The sequence below is a fragment of the Rissa tridactyla genome, chromosome 4 (genome assembly GCF_028500815.1).
Source record: "Rissa tridactyla isolate bRisTri1 chromosome 4, bRisTri1.patW.cur.20221130, whole genome shotgun sequence".
NCBI classification, from domain to species: Eukaryota; Metazoa; Chordata; class Aves; order Charadriiformes; family Laridae; genus Rissa; species Rissa tridactyla.
In genome coordinates this window covers 19741866-19757802 of record NC_071469.1, presented here as the reverse complement: position 1 = coordinate 19757802, position 15937 = coordinate 19741866, and the positions used below count along the sequence as shown (strand labels likewise).

Sequence of the window (15937 nt, the reverse complement as noted above, 5' to 3'; positions counted from 1 at the left end):
AGGGAGTATCTAATCATGGAGATTCAGTTCCAGGACAAATATCCCCGATGTGAAAATAGCAACATTTGTTCCCCTTCCAGCAAACATTTGATACGTTTTTATTGCCTACCACTTTGTCTACTGCAGTATAAGATCTCAGAGAAACAATGTAAAAAGGTTAAACCTCCCAGCCAACAAAAGTTCTCCACCAGAACGAAGTAATTTTTCAGCATGAACAGAAGCAATATTTAGAACCCTCATTTCAGAAGGATTTTACTCGTCTCATTCTCCATAGTATGAAAGCTAAACTATATAGCAAGAGGAATGGATTCTACGTTCAAATTAAAAGATTCTTGGGTTGCTAGAAAAACTAGATGAAACTATTAAGAAAAAAAAAAAGAAAAATCTCCTATTTCAAGAGAAAACTTTTTAAGTATTCTGGAATTACTAGTAACCTATATACTGTATACAAATAAGTACATGAGAATTGCAAAGTAAGACCATATTCTTGTGAGGAAGTAGGAACAGAACCAAAGAGCATGATCATTCTCTGTAGAGTGAAATGCTTTTTCGAGGATAGCAATTAGTACTTGCCATTAGGTATATGGTGACTTTATAGCCTCCTAGGTAGAAAAAAAGAACAGGTTGCTGGGAGAAATTGTGGAGTTTTCATCTCCTCAGCTGTAGCTGAACCTGCTTGAGCAGAAGGGTTGGACTACATGATCTGAAGTGATCCCTTCCAAGACAAGCCACTCTGTGATTCTGTAAAATCTGTGTGTAAATGCAAAATTTGAGTTTCCCTGGTTAAAAACTTAACAGGATCATTCTAAGTAGGATTTGATTCCTGTATCTGCAAAATCTAAGAAATAGAAGGCCTTTTGTTCTTCGCTGCTACCAAGCTTCCTCTTTCAACCATAGTTATGTGGATGCATCATGTTTCAGGTACGCTGATTGTCTTTTCATCCAGGACTGGAAGTGATAGCAGTTGATAGTGTTTGGCCCTTTTACGAACACCGCTATCTGGCAATATGTTTAAAGCATCATTGAATGTCTTCAAGTCTGTACAGCTTATAATGTCAGGTCTCTAGCTGTTCAATAAAAAGCCCTTTAAAACTTCATTGGTTTCCAGGAATTTTCTGTGATGACCTGCATGGAATTTCAGAAAGCTGTGAGCTAAATGCTGGTAAGTTTATATGAGTGATATAAATCCAGCTTCAAAAATGCTCACGGGCCTTTTTCAAAATGTATTTTAATGCAAAGAACTCCTTTTCTTTCTCATATCATGCTATACAAATTTTGACTTCATCCATTTTCATGGCAGTCAGTTTTATAAAACCACTGCCTCTCTGTTGTTGGTTTCTATCTATCTTTCCACCTCTGTTAAGAATAATGCTGCAGAAAAGCCAAGATCTTTCTTACATATTTTTTGTGAGGAATGTTGGGAACTGGTATCTCCTCAGACAGGCAGATCTCTGATGGATCATCCATTTTTTGTAATGCAGCAAACTTATACGTATCCAGCAATTTACCTGTAAATTGAAGATTTATAATTCGTCAGGAAAAAGCCATCACGGATTTGTTGAATTGTTGCAGTGATGTAGCAAAACTCAGATTCTACTCTTTGACGGTGAAAGGTCCTACTAATTAATCTTCCTGATGATAGCAACTACCTTGTTTGCCCTTTATCTGAAGTCTATTCAGTAAAGCATACTTTTATCACCTTGATCATTTCTCTGAGCTATTTCCTAATCTATCACTTCTACTACCCTACACGATACCAGCTGCTACTCTTTATCTGCAAGCTGTGTTATCTTTTGCCAGCCGCTAATTCATGCCTCTTCTCCTCATCCCACATTCTTATATTTTCCCCTACATGTAGGGTTAAACTCATCACAACCCAAAAAATCTTGTATACTTTTTAGAACTCTTTTCTGTGATGTGTATAGAAAACTGCACCTGGCTGTTTTGATCTGAGATTAGTTTACTGTGCAACTTAACATCTCCACACTAACACTGTAGTTCAGATTAACAATGTGCTTTTAAAGCAAATCTTCCAAACATGGCCACTCTGTACAATTTAATTTGCATTGTGGAGTAGTCCTGGCATACAGAGTTCCTTTAAGATGAAACCAAGACAGAAGATCTGTGCATGGGTAATAAGCTCCAACTGATAATGGATATTAGTTCAACAGATCAGATTAGAGTGACTCTGAAGTGAACCCCCCAAAACACATATAGCATAGATGTCAAGTCCTCAGCACCAACTATTTTGTTCCAAAGATCCCTTATTGGGACACACTTAATGTTAATGTTGTTGTCCACTATGTTTTTTGTTACTATAGCCTCATTCTTTCTTCTGCCTAATGTAATCATTTCCCTCACTATGCCTTGCTATAAACCTAGACTGTTCTGAAAGTCAGGTGAGAGAGAGTGTGATCCTTACCACCTGTTTCTGAAATATAAGAAAGTCCTTATCACTTGTCTGAGGAACACACAACATGATCATCATAACAAATAATAGGGTGTAGCATAATCATGCTATGTCGGTGACCTATGAGAGTGCTTTACTCAATTTTGAAACTGAGTGAGCACTCAGAGCAATGTTAATACAGTATTAAATTTCCAACTTGATTCAGTTTAACTAGTTCTCCTTCCATCTGATTTGTCCTCAGATCTTACCTTCACTCACAAATTCATTCAATTCATAACCATCATAATTTCCACACATTCCACACGTTTTCCCCATATATTTTTTTTCAGTCAAAACCTAAAATAAAATAAAATAAAACATTTAAAAGGATCACCCTAAGTAAAATTATCTATACAGCATTACCTTTCTCAAACAAATTCAGTTCAAGGATCCAATTAAAGGTGATCCTTCTCATTAATTTCAGTGACTTGACTGGAGGAATAGTTTTGGAAGCAGTAACTTCCTTTCCCAACAGATAAACAGTGGTTGTTGTGATTTTTATTTAATAAAAGAATAAGATTCTAACACATTTTAAGATAATTGAGTGGGATAATATTCTAAGGAGCCAGAAAAAATAGAAAAAGGAAATGATGCCGTTTCCTTGCTCATATCTTTGTTGACAGAGCACGAACTTCAGGTTTGTTCTCTTAAGAAACTGAAGGCTACAGGAAGAAAATCTGTTTTCAGAAGAAGGTTATTCAATTACCTGTTGCTCTGGAGAGTAAAGAGCTGGCTACAATCAATGAATTATTATGAAAACTTTAGATCAGAAGAAATAATCTGCCTATACGTAGAATATAGTGTGTACCCACCACAGTAGCATTTCCTGTTATATCTGTGATAGTACTGTTGGTGAATCTCCCAAACAAGTTATTACATAACAATCACCCTGTTTTAGAAAACTTACCAATTTACAGTTCAGTGTCTTTTGTGGCATTACTATCAAAGGGCATGCTGAGAAAATGTATCTTTTTGTCTAAAATATATCACGGATTTTGGAGGAAACACATGAAAGGATTCAGAAAAAGGAAAGAAACAAATGAGCTGGTAGGAGCACCATAGTTCTGAAACCAAAAGATACCCAGGAGAAGCACAGTAGAAATGACAAGACTATGTCATACACTATTAAATTGTAACAGCTTTAAACAACTTCAACATTCCTTCAGCAAAACTTTGTAGCTGCTTGAATAGCCTGAAGAACGTTTAAAATCTGTGAAAGCATCCACAAACCTTAACATTGGTGGCTTTAGTTAACTCCCAATGATGGAAGTGAAAGGAACACGCAGGCATAAAAGCAAAGTTGTTGATTTCAAGAAGAATGGAGAAAGCCAGAAAAGAACAAACATCCAAGTAGTAAACACATGCAAAAACCACCCATTAAGTCTAAAGAGGTTTTGTCATTCCAGTAATTGAGAATTTTCTCTTCTGCTTTATAAGAACATTTTACTAACCATGAGATAGTCATCATTGTTCCACATGACAACTAGCTCCATCTCCATCAGCTTGGCCACCAGACGGATGTTGCGCCCATAAGGTGCTATTTGAATTCCATTGCTGGTGTAAGGCAAGTTAATGACACTGTAATATGATGAAAAGAGAAAATCACCTTCTCGTATCAATATTATGCAGGTATTAGTTATATTCTTTATATATAATACACATAGAATCTGAGTAATTGCAGCGATATGAAATATAGTTTTTTTCCTTTGTAACTGTAACCATTAAAATTTCTGTTGATTGAAAATCAATGTCAGCAATTTCATACAAGAATCACCAGATATACTGATTATGCTAGTGAAAATGTTTGCACAGGACTTGGCATCTTCACTTGGTTTCGTTTTATTAGGGTATAGTTATATGTTTCAAGAACTTGTAACAATACAGTTTCTGTGGTAGAACTATTGTTGATTATGCTGAAGAGCTTCTATGGACTACAGCCTATTAATATAGGAATTATTACGAAGACTAAAAACTGACAACGTTAGAGACACCCAAAATGGGAATGTTCTAGCAGAATTAGATTTTCACCATTGTGGCTGAATTCTAATGCTACAAACCAACAACATTAAAGAACAAATGTATTTTGCTAAGTACCCAGTAAGTACATGTTGCAATCATAGAAAAGTTGGTTGGAAGCGACCTTCTGAAGTTGCCCAGGCCAGCCCTCCACCTGAAGCAGGGCTACATGCAACACTAGACCAGGTCAGTCAAGGCACTTAGTTCTTGTTAATGTAAGGACAAAAATGTAAAATGCAGATCATTGGGTTAGGCCCATAGATTTATATAGTTTTACTGGCACATAAACTAATAAAGGAAGTTTTCATAAATACAGTTTGCTAAATTAAGGTATAGCTGCAAGTTTTCTTTTTATCATGATGGTTATTGTATCTATGTAAGTATAAAAATCCACAGTCAATTATTTCCCATAGCGGCATATACTCACAGACAAAAATTCAACATGACCTATCTGACAAAAATGCTGAAAACTTCCCTGGAGAAATTTCCTTGTATGGGAGCAATTTGTTTAGAAGAATGAATGATGCAGAACACAAAGGTAATTAATTCAGTGTAATTCCTCAGTAAAACAGCTATTTTCTGGACAAAGTAATCCTTGGAATAACGTGAACAGTGAGTGGTTTCATACACAAGGACGTAAGCCCCTCCAGTATTTCTCTGTTGGTTGTATAGTTCAAAGTTTCTCTAGTTATCTTTAGAGGGTTCAGAGTTATATAAGTCTCAAATAAAACGAACTCTAAGCAAAACACGGGAATTTCAGCTAATACCTACTAAAGAGTATAAGCCATTTCATCTGTGCCTGTAGTAGAGATAAGCATAAACAAGACTGGTAGCATGTGAGATGTGAGAACTGTTCTGGTCTGAGGTTAGTTTATTATCCCTTTGCCTATACAAATGTACTCTAAGCTTGGTTCAAATAACTGCAAATGAAATAATTTATCTAGAGAGTGTGAATGCTCGATAGGAAGAAATAGCGGTAGAGTCCAGTCAGGTGTGCTAACTTCTGTAATCTGTTAATTCATTTTTGATACAAAGTAGTCTTCTTTAGTGCAACTGCTGTGTAACTCCTTGCCGCCTTTAAACACTTTTCACCCATTCCTTGTAGAATCTTACCCAACACTCCTGACAGAAATGCTGCCTTTCTCAACAATGACAACAGAAGGTCCCAGCTCAATAATGATCCTCGCAATTTTTTTGTCCAGCCCACGGCGGAACTGAATGTTGAAGTCTGGGCTGGTTTCGTCACATACAGTTGCAAAGATATAGTTGCAGGTCCCAGTGAAGTCATACTGGTATTTATCAAAGGTTGAAAAATGCCCTCCACCCCAGGTAGAACAGGAATCCTTGCTCAAAACTATAAAAGTGAAAGAGGAAAATGGATTTAGGTTTCCTAACAGCATATTTGCTCATTCTAATTGCCATTTCAAATGTAAATACCAGAAAAAGCTAGTAAGTTTCTACTCAGATTAATTATGTAAACAACATCCTAGCTCTTTTATTTTCGTTTGTAACCTCAAAATTTTTTCTCGAGTCAGGAAGTGAAACAATAGTTGGAGTTAGGTCAGTATTCTTATTTACTGTTAGCAGAGGAGAGCTCCCTAGCTTCCCAGCTCAGGAAACACCCTTCCATCTCCTTCGTGGGCAATATAAAGGTTTACCTTCTTGTTTCAGTCTGCTTGATCTGTTTGCAAAGGCAACAGCTTGCTACTGGAGAGATCTTTAACATCTCAGGCACAACCGTTACGAAGCTATCTATGGCATTACTGTATCATGATTCATTGCACAGCCTTCAAAGCCCAACTTGTAAGTCCCCACTTCTTTTGCTCTGGGTTTGTGTGACAAAGTTCCAGCCAGCTTTGTAAATATATGGAATATTTTAATCAGTTTTCATTTTTAAAAAGTAATCACTTTTCATCTGAATGGACAGATTTTAGGAGGTTGAAATTAATCACATTAAAAGAGATACAACTCCAGCGCTTAATGTTAGATTATTTCTATACCTACTTAAAGCATTTGAACAGTCCCTCTGAAGTTGCTAGAACTACTGAAGTAAGTAAAATCATGTCTTTGGTTATGTATTTCCAGACTCAGATTGTTACTTTTAATTTTTTAATTATTTCTGCTTACAGAGTTATATGAAGCTCAGGTATTTTACAATGTATCTTAGAAGCGCAAAGTTTCAGGTAAGTTTAGCAAAGTCTACCTGCAATTTATATTCACTGCTTTAAAGCCAAAACATTTTTTTACTCTTTAAGAGTGCTACTGTTTTTATGCAGGTCATGTAGAAAACACTGTTTCCCAATGAGCTGTTACCTGTTGGCAAAAAGTACTCCTCTTCCATACTTCTGTGCTGTCCCGAACGTCTGACTGGAAAATAGGAATTGGCTAATTGTTATCATTGATCCTTCATGCCCAATTCCAGATAGTTGAATATATTGTGTTTAAGCGATACTGACCAGCAAACGCCCAGCTTTTTTAGAGTGTGACAAGGAATGATTACCTGGGCTTGCACAATGGTCAGAGTGCAATAGGTGCCCCTTTCTATAAATATAGGAGTGTCTTTAGTGTATTTGATTTTATTTAAATCTTATCAGAGAAAAGTAACAAATGGGAATGTCAATAACTCAGGAAAGTAAAACTAGATTATATATTTTCCTTTTGAGTTCAGTTTTTTCTATCTGATATCTAGGGATTTTCTTTTCATTTATGTATATCCATGCCTTACTGTTCCTTTTGTTGTAAGAAGAGACACAAGACAGAGATGAGTTGCTGAGGTTGGTTTTTTTTGGCTGATCAGAAGTGCTCAACTATTTTTACCTTTAGGATGAACTTCACGTAGCTTTTCCATGCTTATGCTGAATGAGAATTCACCTAATTCAAGCCACTCTCTGCTTCTTCTGCCTAAAAAAATGCTTCTCATTATAGTAAATTTGCATTTTATATAATTCTTTTTGTTCTACACCTCTGCATTTTCCCCAAACTAGATTAAGAATCCCATTGTCAGCCACTGAAATGCAGCAACTTTTGGAGTACACACAGTTGCTTTTTAACAGTCCGCAACAGTAAAGCACAGTATTTTAATGTAAAACATTAAGATTATAGATTACTAGGAAGAATGTCTGTAAAAAGAATATGATAGAAAAATTTTTTCAAAATACTAGGACTGCTATCCATATTTATTTTAGAAAGGATCTAGTGTGTTTTCAGAAGGGTTAATGCTTTCTGCATCCTGTCTTAGCAGAGGAAGAGCATGAAATACAGTATATCATGTTAGCATGATTACATTTATTCAATCTTGTTATGGGTGTGGAAAATTAAATATTTAATGAATTAAATTTAAATTGAAAAGTCAGTGCCTCACATTTCTTCAGAAAGGAACATGTGAAAAGTTGCGTTGGTTCTGACAAAGGGTTGGTGTAGCTTGCTTATGGGTTGTTTTCCAGCAATGACGATTAAGAGACTGCCCAAGAGTAAGAACGACAGGACCATCAGGTCCGACACATATGCTTCCCCAGATACTCAGTCTCCAATTATCTTAAATTCAGGGGATTTTGTGAGACTATTGGGATTTGTCTTACCCGCCCTTGTGCTCTGGCTTCCAAGTACTTCTCCAGCCTCCTTTGAACCAAAGTGACATTTCTTTGTAACATAAAATACCACAATCGCTGCTGTCAAAAGTTACCATTTTAATTACAAGTTAACATCTTAACGATGTCCGCTTTTCTAACAATACTCCTGATAGCTAATATTTTTAGTACTTCAAAGCTATAATACGCTAATTATTTTGTGCTTGGGCATGGCCTGCATTTTTAGTATGGAAGTAAGTAAAATAGTAGTATCTCACTATCTTTTGTATTTCTTAGACTCAGAAGGACTAGAACAAATTTGCAGTAAGTAGGTGGCTGGAGTTAATTTTGCTTACAGATTTGGGTGCATGCACACAAGGCATTCTTAGGAGTTAAGGGAAAACTTCTGGGAAACTACCAGAGCTGTGGTAACACCACCTTCGGCTGACACAGCTGGATGTTGAAGCAGAGATCTGTCCACGCCCTGACTCCCCACTGGCTGCTGGCTAGAAAGGTGAGAAAGAACCATTCCATATTCTGATCTTTCACTTGCATATAAATTTGGTTTAATCTGCAATCTTTAAAATAATCTCATAGACCTAGCCTATATGGAGAATCAGCTTTATTTCATTTCCTGGATTTTGCAGCATCAAAAGAATCCATTTCCTAAATTCTTAGATAATAATAGGCAGTAATCTGCAGGAATGAAAATCAAACAGATCACACAAATTACCTCAATAGCAAATTTCTAAATATGAAAGGCTACTAAACTGCTCAGTTTCTATCCTTAGGCATTAAAACCTCAGCATGGCACACTAAAGCACTTTCCAATTAGTATAAAACTTATCAGAAAGAGACAAAATATTTTACCGTCTTTTTATAAGCAAACTTTTCATTTGGAATTTCTAAAACTAATGCTTTAAAATGTATGCTCCTTGAGGCAAGGACTTATGTGTTTTGTGCACTGTCTTCTGCAATACGGAACTGATGCCGAATGGAGTTGTTACTCATAGTTGCAAGGTGAATACTAAATACCACATCACACACTTACTTCTTTGCAGAGATTCTTTCTGTTTTTGGAGAAAAAAGTGGGGCAAATAATTTCCTTCCAAAGCTGTGAAAGGAAAAAAACAAGAAGAAGAAGTTAGCTTCCAAGCACAAGGAATTTGAATATTTGTATGCTTATTTATTTTTAAACATGGTACAGGTCAAATCAAGCTCAGCACATATGAATTGTGTCCTGCCACAGAAAATTGAACAGAAATTATAATGGAAAACCATGTAATTCAGGTTGTAATAAAAAATTCTTCTGCAACTGGTAAAATCACGGAATCTTCAGAGTTGGAAGGGACCTCTAGAGATCATCTAGTCCAACTCCCCTGCTAGAGCAGGATTGCCTAAAGCACATGTTAACCCAAAATGTTAACCCAAAGCTGCCTGAAATCCTATGCAATATGGGATTACCTGTACTCCACCCTCAAATACTATGTTCCTCAGTAAAAGAACGTGTGATAAATCTTTCCACCATCTGGGTAGAAGCAGTGGAGGGAGATTCTTATTCTCATAATAAGGGTATATTATTATTTCAACATCTGGGTAGAAGTAGTGGAGGGAACAGCCAAAACTGAGCAAATATGGGAAAAGTAATGTCCCACGTGCTCTTCATGAGAATCGTGGAATCCGTAGCTAAGAGTGGGAAATCCCCAGGCCGAGTTGTTGCTTTTGCTGCTCATGTTAAGGCAGAATGATGAAAGCTGTTACCTGCTCCCTTCTACACACTTCTTCACAAAGCCCGTTCTGTTTATGAGAAGCCAAGGAACGTTTAGCAAATATGGGGTCCATTATGGTCCCTCTTCTATCACTGAACCAGACGTATCGCATGTGCGCAACTGCACCATGTCCTCATACATACTCAAAGGTTCTTTTGCCTAGCAGCTTGCTTCCTGCCCAAAGTGCAAAAATAGTAAGATTGATGTTGAAAAGGGCCACCACCACCAACGTACAAGCAGTGAGCCCTGTGCAGGGACAGAGGTGGTGCATGCATGGAGTGAGCTTCCATAGAGTCAGTAGCTGAATGGTAACAACCAAAGCAAGCTGTAAGAAAAAGGACCCAGGGTGATATTAATTTTTGAAGTTTGTCAGGTCCAGTATTTCTCAGATACCAGGAGCAAATATCCTGTAGAAACCATATAATTTTTGCAACAGAGAAAAGAGAAAGGTATGTTATGGCAGAAGGTCTCTTTAATCACATAAGCCAGGCCAAGTCTGCATACATATCTATACACTACAGCTCTGTGGGCTTCTGTTGCTTCCCTATATACTGAAGAGAAGCCCCTAGGGAGCCAACCAACTGTAACAGACTCTCGACCCAATTCCACGCTATCCTGCTGACTGTAAGGTAATACTTATGTGATATCTCAATGATTGCAGGAAAACAGGTGAGGTTCTGTCTTGTATGTATGGCTAGATTAAGGCATGAGAGGGCAGTCTGGAGAATAAGAGTTTCGGCACATGCTTTTGCTTTGAATCTGAGATCCAGACATCTCAAACTTCCGCATCGGTTTATGCCTCAGTTCTTCTCTGAAATAATACTTATTGAAAAAGACATTATCTGGATAAATAATCTGTGCTTGTAAGAGCTTAAAGACTATTCTGGTGGAATTGCATACAATGAATATCTAGACAGAGGGGAAATAAATCAATGATGTAAGTTCAGTGACAGAAATGCTCCCACGCCAAATGTTGTTCCAGTAGCTTTAAATGACATTTACCTCAGTCAGTTGTCTAGATTCTTTTCACAGGCTGTGAAATACACATTTGCTAAGTCCAATACGACTAGCGAAATATGTGTCTAAAATGGAACAAATGGATTACGCACAAAAGTTTTATTTCTCTCCACTGGTGTAAAGGAAACCTTAGGTGACTATCTATGGTGTAAATGCTAAGGCAGAAGTTCAGTGAGATGTATTCCCTCTATCCTTCTTCCTAGATATTGTGTCCATTTCAATGGGACAGTGCTCTACAAACAAAAAATGAAACTCAAGAGTACAATGCTAACATAATTTTTCCAAGTTGGAGTAAATTACCAGCATAATAACCTCTTGATAAACTAAACATGAACATTTCCACAAGAAAGAAAAAGCACAAAGCGATCTCATTAGCTGTTGAGTTGCCAGTTGCTATGCTTGCTGCATGGCCTGCACTTCAAAAGTATTCTGACACACTCATCAGAAAATCACTGTAGATCCTACTCACGCTGTCCTGTCCTCTATAATTAGTCAGCACTGGCCAACAATTGTTTGAAATTTTGACAGTGTTTCAGTACACCCTCCGTGGTCAGCCTGCAACTTGTCAGGCAACTCCAGAATACAGCATGCTGCTTCCTCTGTCCTTCCAAGTTCCTAGTGAGCCACAAAAAGTAACAGAATCACTTTGTGTGGCTATTGAGCTAACACTCCTTACACCTAGAGTTGCTGCTGCCTTTTTTGAACCCCTTGATTTTGCTATCTCCGCTATCTCCATTTGTTCAATAATCTATCATTGTTGGTTTAACAGTTTTGGAATTACTACAGTTTAATCCCAAACTACGAACACTGCATGAATGGGATTTAACAGTGTGTAACAGCTGCCTCCAGCTGTTACAAATACTCCATGTTTGATATTTAGATTACATGGAGGTATGCAAGAGATATTGAAAATAACTAAGGATATTAAATCCACTTTAATATTGTGTTAAAAGAATGGCTAGTAAAACAAATACAGAGGCGTTTGCTGACTATCTGCCAATCAGTCTGTATCCTGTCAGATCAAACTATTAAACTAATTACAGTACAGTAATTATTCTCAGCATTTACATTCTTTTTCTCACACTTAACTCTGAAGAGATCAGTAAAATCATCCTGGTGATGTTATTAACCATTCACAACCACATGAAATGGCAGACTGTATAGATGCAGCAAGTCCTATGGCCCGATGCAGAAGTTGTATCTAGCAACCATTTAGGAATTTTCCACTGAAAAGGTTATCTTAGTGGTAAATGAGATTTCTAAAACACTGAAATCTTCCTTGCTGACATTTTACTACTACTGCAAGTATTCTGTTTTCCCTTGAGAAATGGGATGATTTTGAGTTGACATGAAATACTTAATTTTAAATTAGCTCAATAGAACTTTAAATAGACTTTCACTTTTCTTCGATAAAGGAAGTTTTACTTTGAACTCCTACTCTACGCTAGTTATCCCAACTTCCTTGAGAACTGTATCTGTCAAAGTGCAGTTTCCGTGTGGTCAGTCTGTCTAGTTCATGACAGCAATACAATCCAGACAGGGAACCTGACTTACTATGAAGGAATAAGTAATTTTGTTCCTATACTACAGGATAGGAGACATCCCTATGGGAAAGTACAATTTAATGTTGTAATGACTTCAAAGTATTTCACATCAGCTAAATGAATGAAAACAAAACATTTCTGTTTGATGTAAAACATGAAAATGAAACCTTTTTTTTTGTACTTCCAAACAAAAATAATTTAGGATTTCTGTTCTGTAAAGGGTTCAGTTTTAATTTTCTAATTTGGGACAAAAAAAATATGTTGAAATGTCAGAAGTGCTGGAAAAGACAAGAACTTTAAAATAAATTATATAAGCTGAAAATGAAATTTAGCAGCAAGGGTAGTGCTCGAGTCATAGCTGTAACACTCGCAATCAGTTGCACATGTCTGCGATGATTTCTCTTCAATATGAAACTATTAACTCCCTTTCTCTCTTGCAAAACAAGATAACTGAACAACATAAATCAAGGTAACTTCCTAGTTACATACTTAGTAAGAAAAAAATATCACAACTGTACATACGCATCTCTTAAGGATTCCCTGCAGTTTTGACTATTGAAATAGCTAAAGTGGTGAAGCCTCAATTTAATTGATGAATCAGCATCTCTTATTAAGTAAAAGATAGAACTAGCAGTTTTAAAGTGGTTTTAAACTTCTGTAGGTTTTTTAATCAGGCTAACGCATGTTTACTGTTTCTCTTGAATTATCAAGGGAAAGAGGAAGTGGGTCTTCCAGTTTCCATCAGACTTCACATCAAATATATGTTCTTAGAATTAATATTTACATTTCTAGTTAGAAACAGACTCGAGATAAGGAATTTGGATGCAGATCCATGAAGAGAATCTCTTTGCTTTGATTTAACTCATTCTGAAGAGACAAGACTTGTGTCTAGAGTTCAAAACAATGAGCATCTTGCACGTTGGCCACTTTCAGAACATACAGATCAACGTCTTACAGTTCAGACATGCCTCCAAAAATTGTCTGATTTCAAAATCTTGTTTGACAGATGAAATCTCTATTTGTTTTCCCAGTCTCCAACCTCGCGTGGCATTTCAAGGCCCCAAAATGTTGATACATCCCAAAGCGAAAAGTGCCCTGTAAGAACTTCCTAGATTCTACTTTTAGGCTTTTATGTTTAAATTCAACTGAAGTTCCATTCTAGACAACACAATCCTTTATAGATGAGGCCCTATTTGTAATTGCCGAGTTTATACATAAAGCTTGTGGTTAAGTAGGAGCTGACAGTAATTTGCCATTTGATTGTGAATATTAGTATTTATAGTAATACATCTACTCATCTAACATATGAAGTCATGTAGATTAAGAACTTGCAGGCATCTGTGTTTGTGGTTAGGACCCACGTTCAGGTACTTGACTTGATCTTGGTTATAATAGTGCTAATACCTGATTTATAACAATATAAGATGAGATTAGAAATTGGCCCCGAGAGTCTACAAAAGGGTTGAGTTGCTTATATTTCAGGGTTTTTTTAGTGCTGCAGTTTAAGTCAGTGATTTAAGAGTAATACATGTCCTCGCGCAATTTGAACTATATGGCTCATTAAATGTAGTAAACAATACAGTGGAAATAAATTTAACTTTGTTCAAACTAAAGCAAGTGAAGTATGCTTTTTAGCAGCTTGCAACCTGTTCTTGAAATCAGAACTGTAACAATGGATAATTACAAAGAATATACAGAAGAAATAAAAAGAAACCATTATCTTAAGCAATGTCCAACCACGGCAAAAACGGCTCACTCTCAAAGAATCCATTGAAAACACTACAGGAAGAGCAATAAGTAAGAAGGCAAAGTAGCTACAGATTCGATGAACTTACTTGTTAAGTCTTTTTAACAGATTACAGTCATCTGATATTCAGATAGGTTGGATCAAAAAAATATGACAGAGCGCTTTAAAAGACCAAATTATATTCAATAATATATGGATGAATGTTTTAAGAGTCATGTAAAATTTTTAGACTGGCATCATTTGCCCGTTTTCCAGCACAGGATTCTTTCTATCACATCATTCTTCAACAAAGTAATGCCATCACATAGCTCATACTTAAAATACTTTTTGCAGTTTGCATAACAAAGGAAAAAGGTTCTGATCATCACTCTACATAGAAGATACACAGCTTCCACAATGACATCACTAGAGCACTGCATCATGAACATCTGAAAGATGAAGGCACTTGGCAGCTTGGAAACACAACATAAGTACGCTAAAAATTATATCCTGTATCTAGGGAAGCAGTTTTACAGAACGATCCAACAGATCAGTAACCATGTTTCTAAAAAAATTAAGAACAAATAGTTCCATTTCACCGATGTATTTATTAAATATGCAGTTGTGTTTTAAGATGCAGTGAGGAAGAAGAAAATGTATAAAATTAATTCTCATGTTTGTGGGAAAGAGAGCAAGACCTAAACCTCATGTGTTGTAATATTACAATGGAGTCATCAACTTTGTTTCAATGCATGCGTATTTTCTTTCAAACCATAGACCAAGAGGAAGACTTGGACTTACCGGCAGATTGCAGAAAACTGCAGAAGATGAGCAGTATTACTGTTGGAAACATGATGCATGCCCTAACTGGAGAGTTTTTTTCAGTACTCTCCTCTGTTCCAAATGGGCAGTGCTGCTGCTGCTGCCACTTTCTAGGCTTACCTCTTCAAGCTTGGATGCTTTATATATAGAATTGCAATGCCCTCCCTCATTCTCATGGCTTTCAGAAACTGCAACAGCAGAGTACCCGCCAAACAGGATCTCCTCTTTATCAAGTTCAACACATCTAAATGCTATTTAGAAAGAAAAGAAAAAAGAAAACACAAACCTCCTCTAGTTCACTATCATTCTTACAAGGTTTTTATAATGGCTTCTATTTGTAGCAGCTCAAACACATACTACTGCATTTACTGAACAAATTTGGTATTATACCCAAAAGCCATATGCAAAAAGACAAATAATACACAAATTGTGTTCACTATCTGATAAGGAGAGGAATAATATTGGTCCAGTACACAAGGTGGAAGAATGAAGTGCAGGAGTTTTGGAACTGCTGGAAAGAATGTGTGGATAAAAGATCGTAAGGCATGAATGAACAGAGATACAGATCTCAGATTTTTTTGTTAACCCATCTTTCATTAACTTTTATTCACTCTCCTGTGTGATTGTGTTCATCTCTCCCTTGTGTGACTTTTTAAGCAAAATGATAAACTTTGCCTCAGTAAAAAGGGCTGTCCATGGTACAAGCTGCTTTCCTGAGTTTGTGAGGGAGCTAAGTAAGCTTTTGCTTATCACTGTAGCGTGGCCTGTGTTACAAAATGGGAAAGGCTATTGCACTGTGGTACTCTGGCAACTCCGACAAGTTAATCTCCACCTTCCCACCAACATCCCAAAAGATCAGTTCCAGTTCTGTTACAACACTTGGATCTCTCCATGTCACAGCTGAAACACTGAGTGCACTGGATATGTTCACTATATCACTGCCACCACTGAACTGACACAATAAAGAACAACTTTACTTGCCTGATCCTGTCATTTTTCACTAGCACAGTAATTATTTCAGGAAAAAA

The 15937-nt window shown here is 36.7% G+C and overlaps 1 protein-coding gene across 1 annotated transcript in view; it reads right to left on the bottom strand.

Annotated features, from left to right (window-relative positions):
* MUC6 (mucin 6, oligomeric mucus/gel-forming) overlaps positions 1-14940 on the bottom strand; it is a 78396-nt gene extending 63456 nt beyond the window's left edge. Inside the window, exons 1-6 of the mRNA XM_054201459.1 lie at positions 14889-14940; positions 9083-9145; positions 5579-5819; positions 3901-4027; positions 2659-2746; positions 1399-1508 (exon numbers count right to left, since the gene is read on the bottom strand). Coding sequence (XP_054057434.1) covers positions 1399-1508; positions 2659-2746; positions 3901-4027; positions 5579-5819; positions 9083-9145; positions 14889-14940 — 681 coding nt within the window. The remainder of the gene's footprint in view (positions 1-1398; positions 1509-2658; positions 2747-3900; positions 4028-5578; positions 5820-9082; positions 9146-14888) is intronic.
* Positions 14941-15937: the final 997 nt, after the last annotated feature.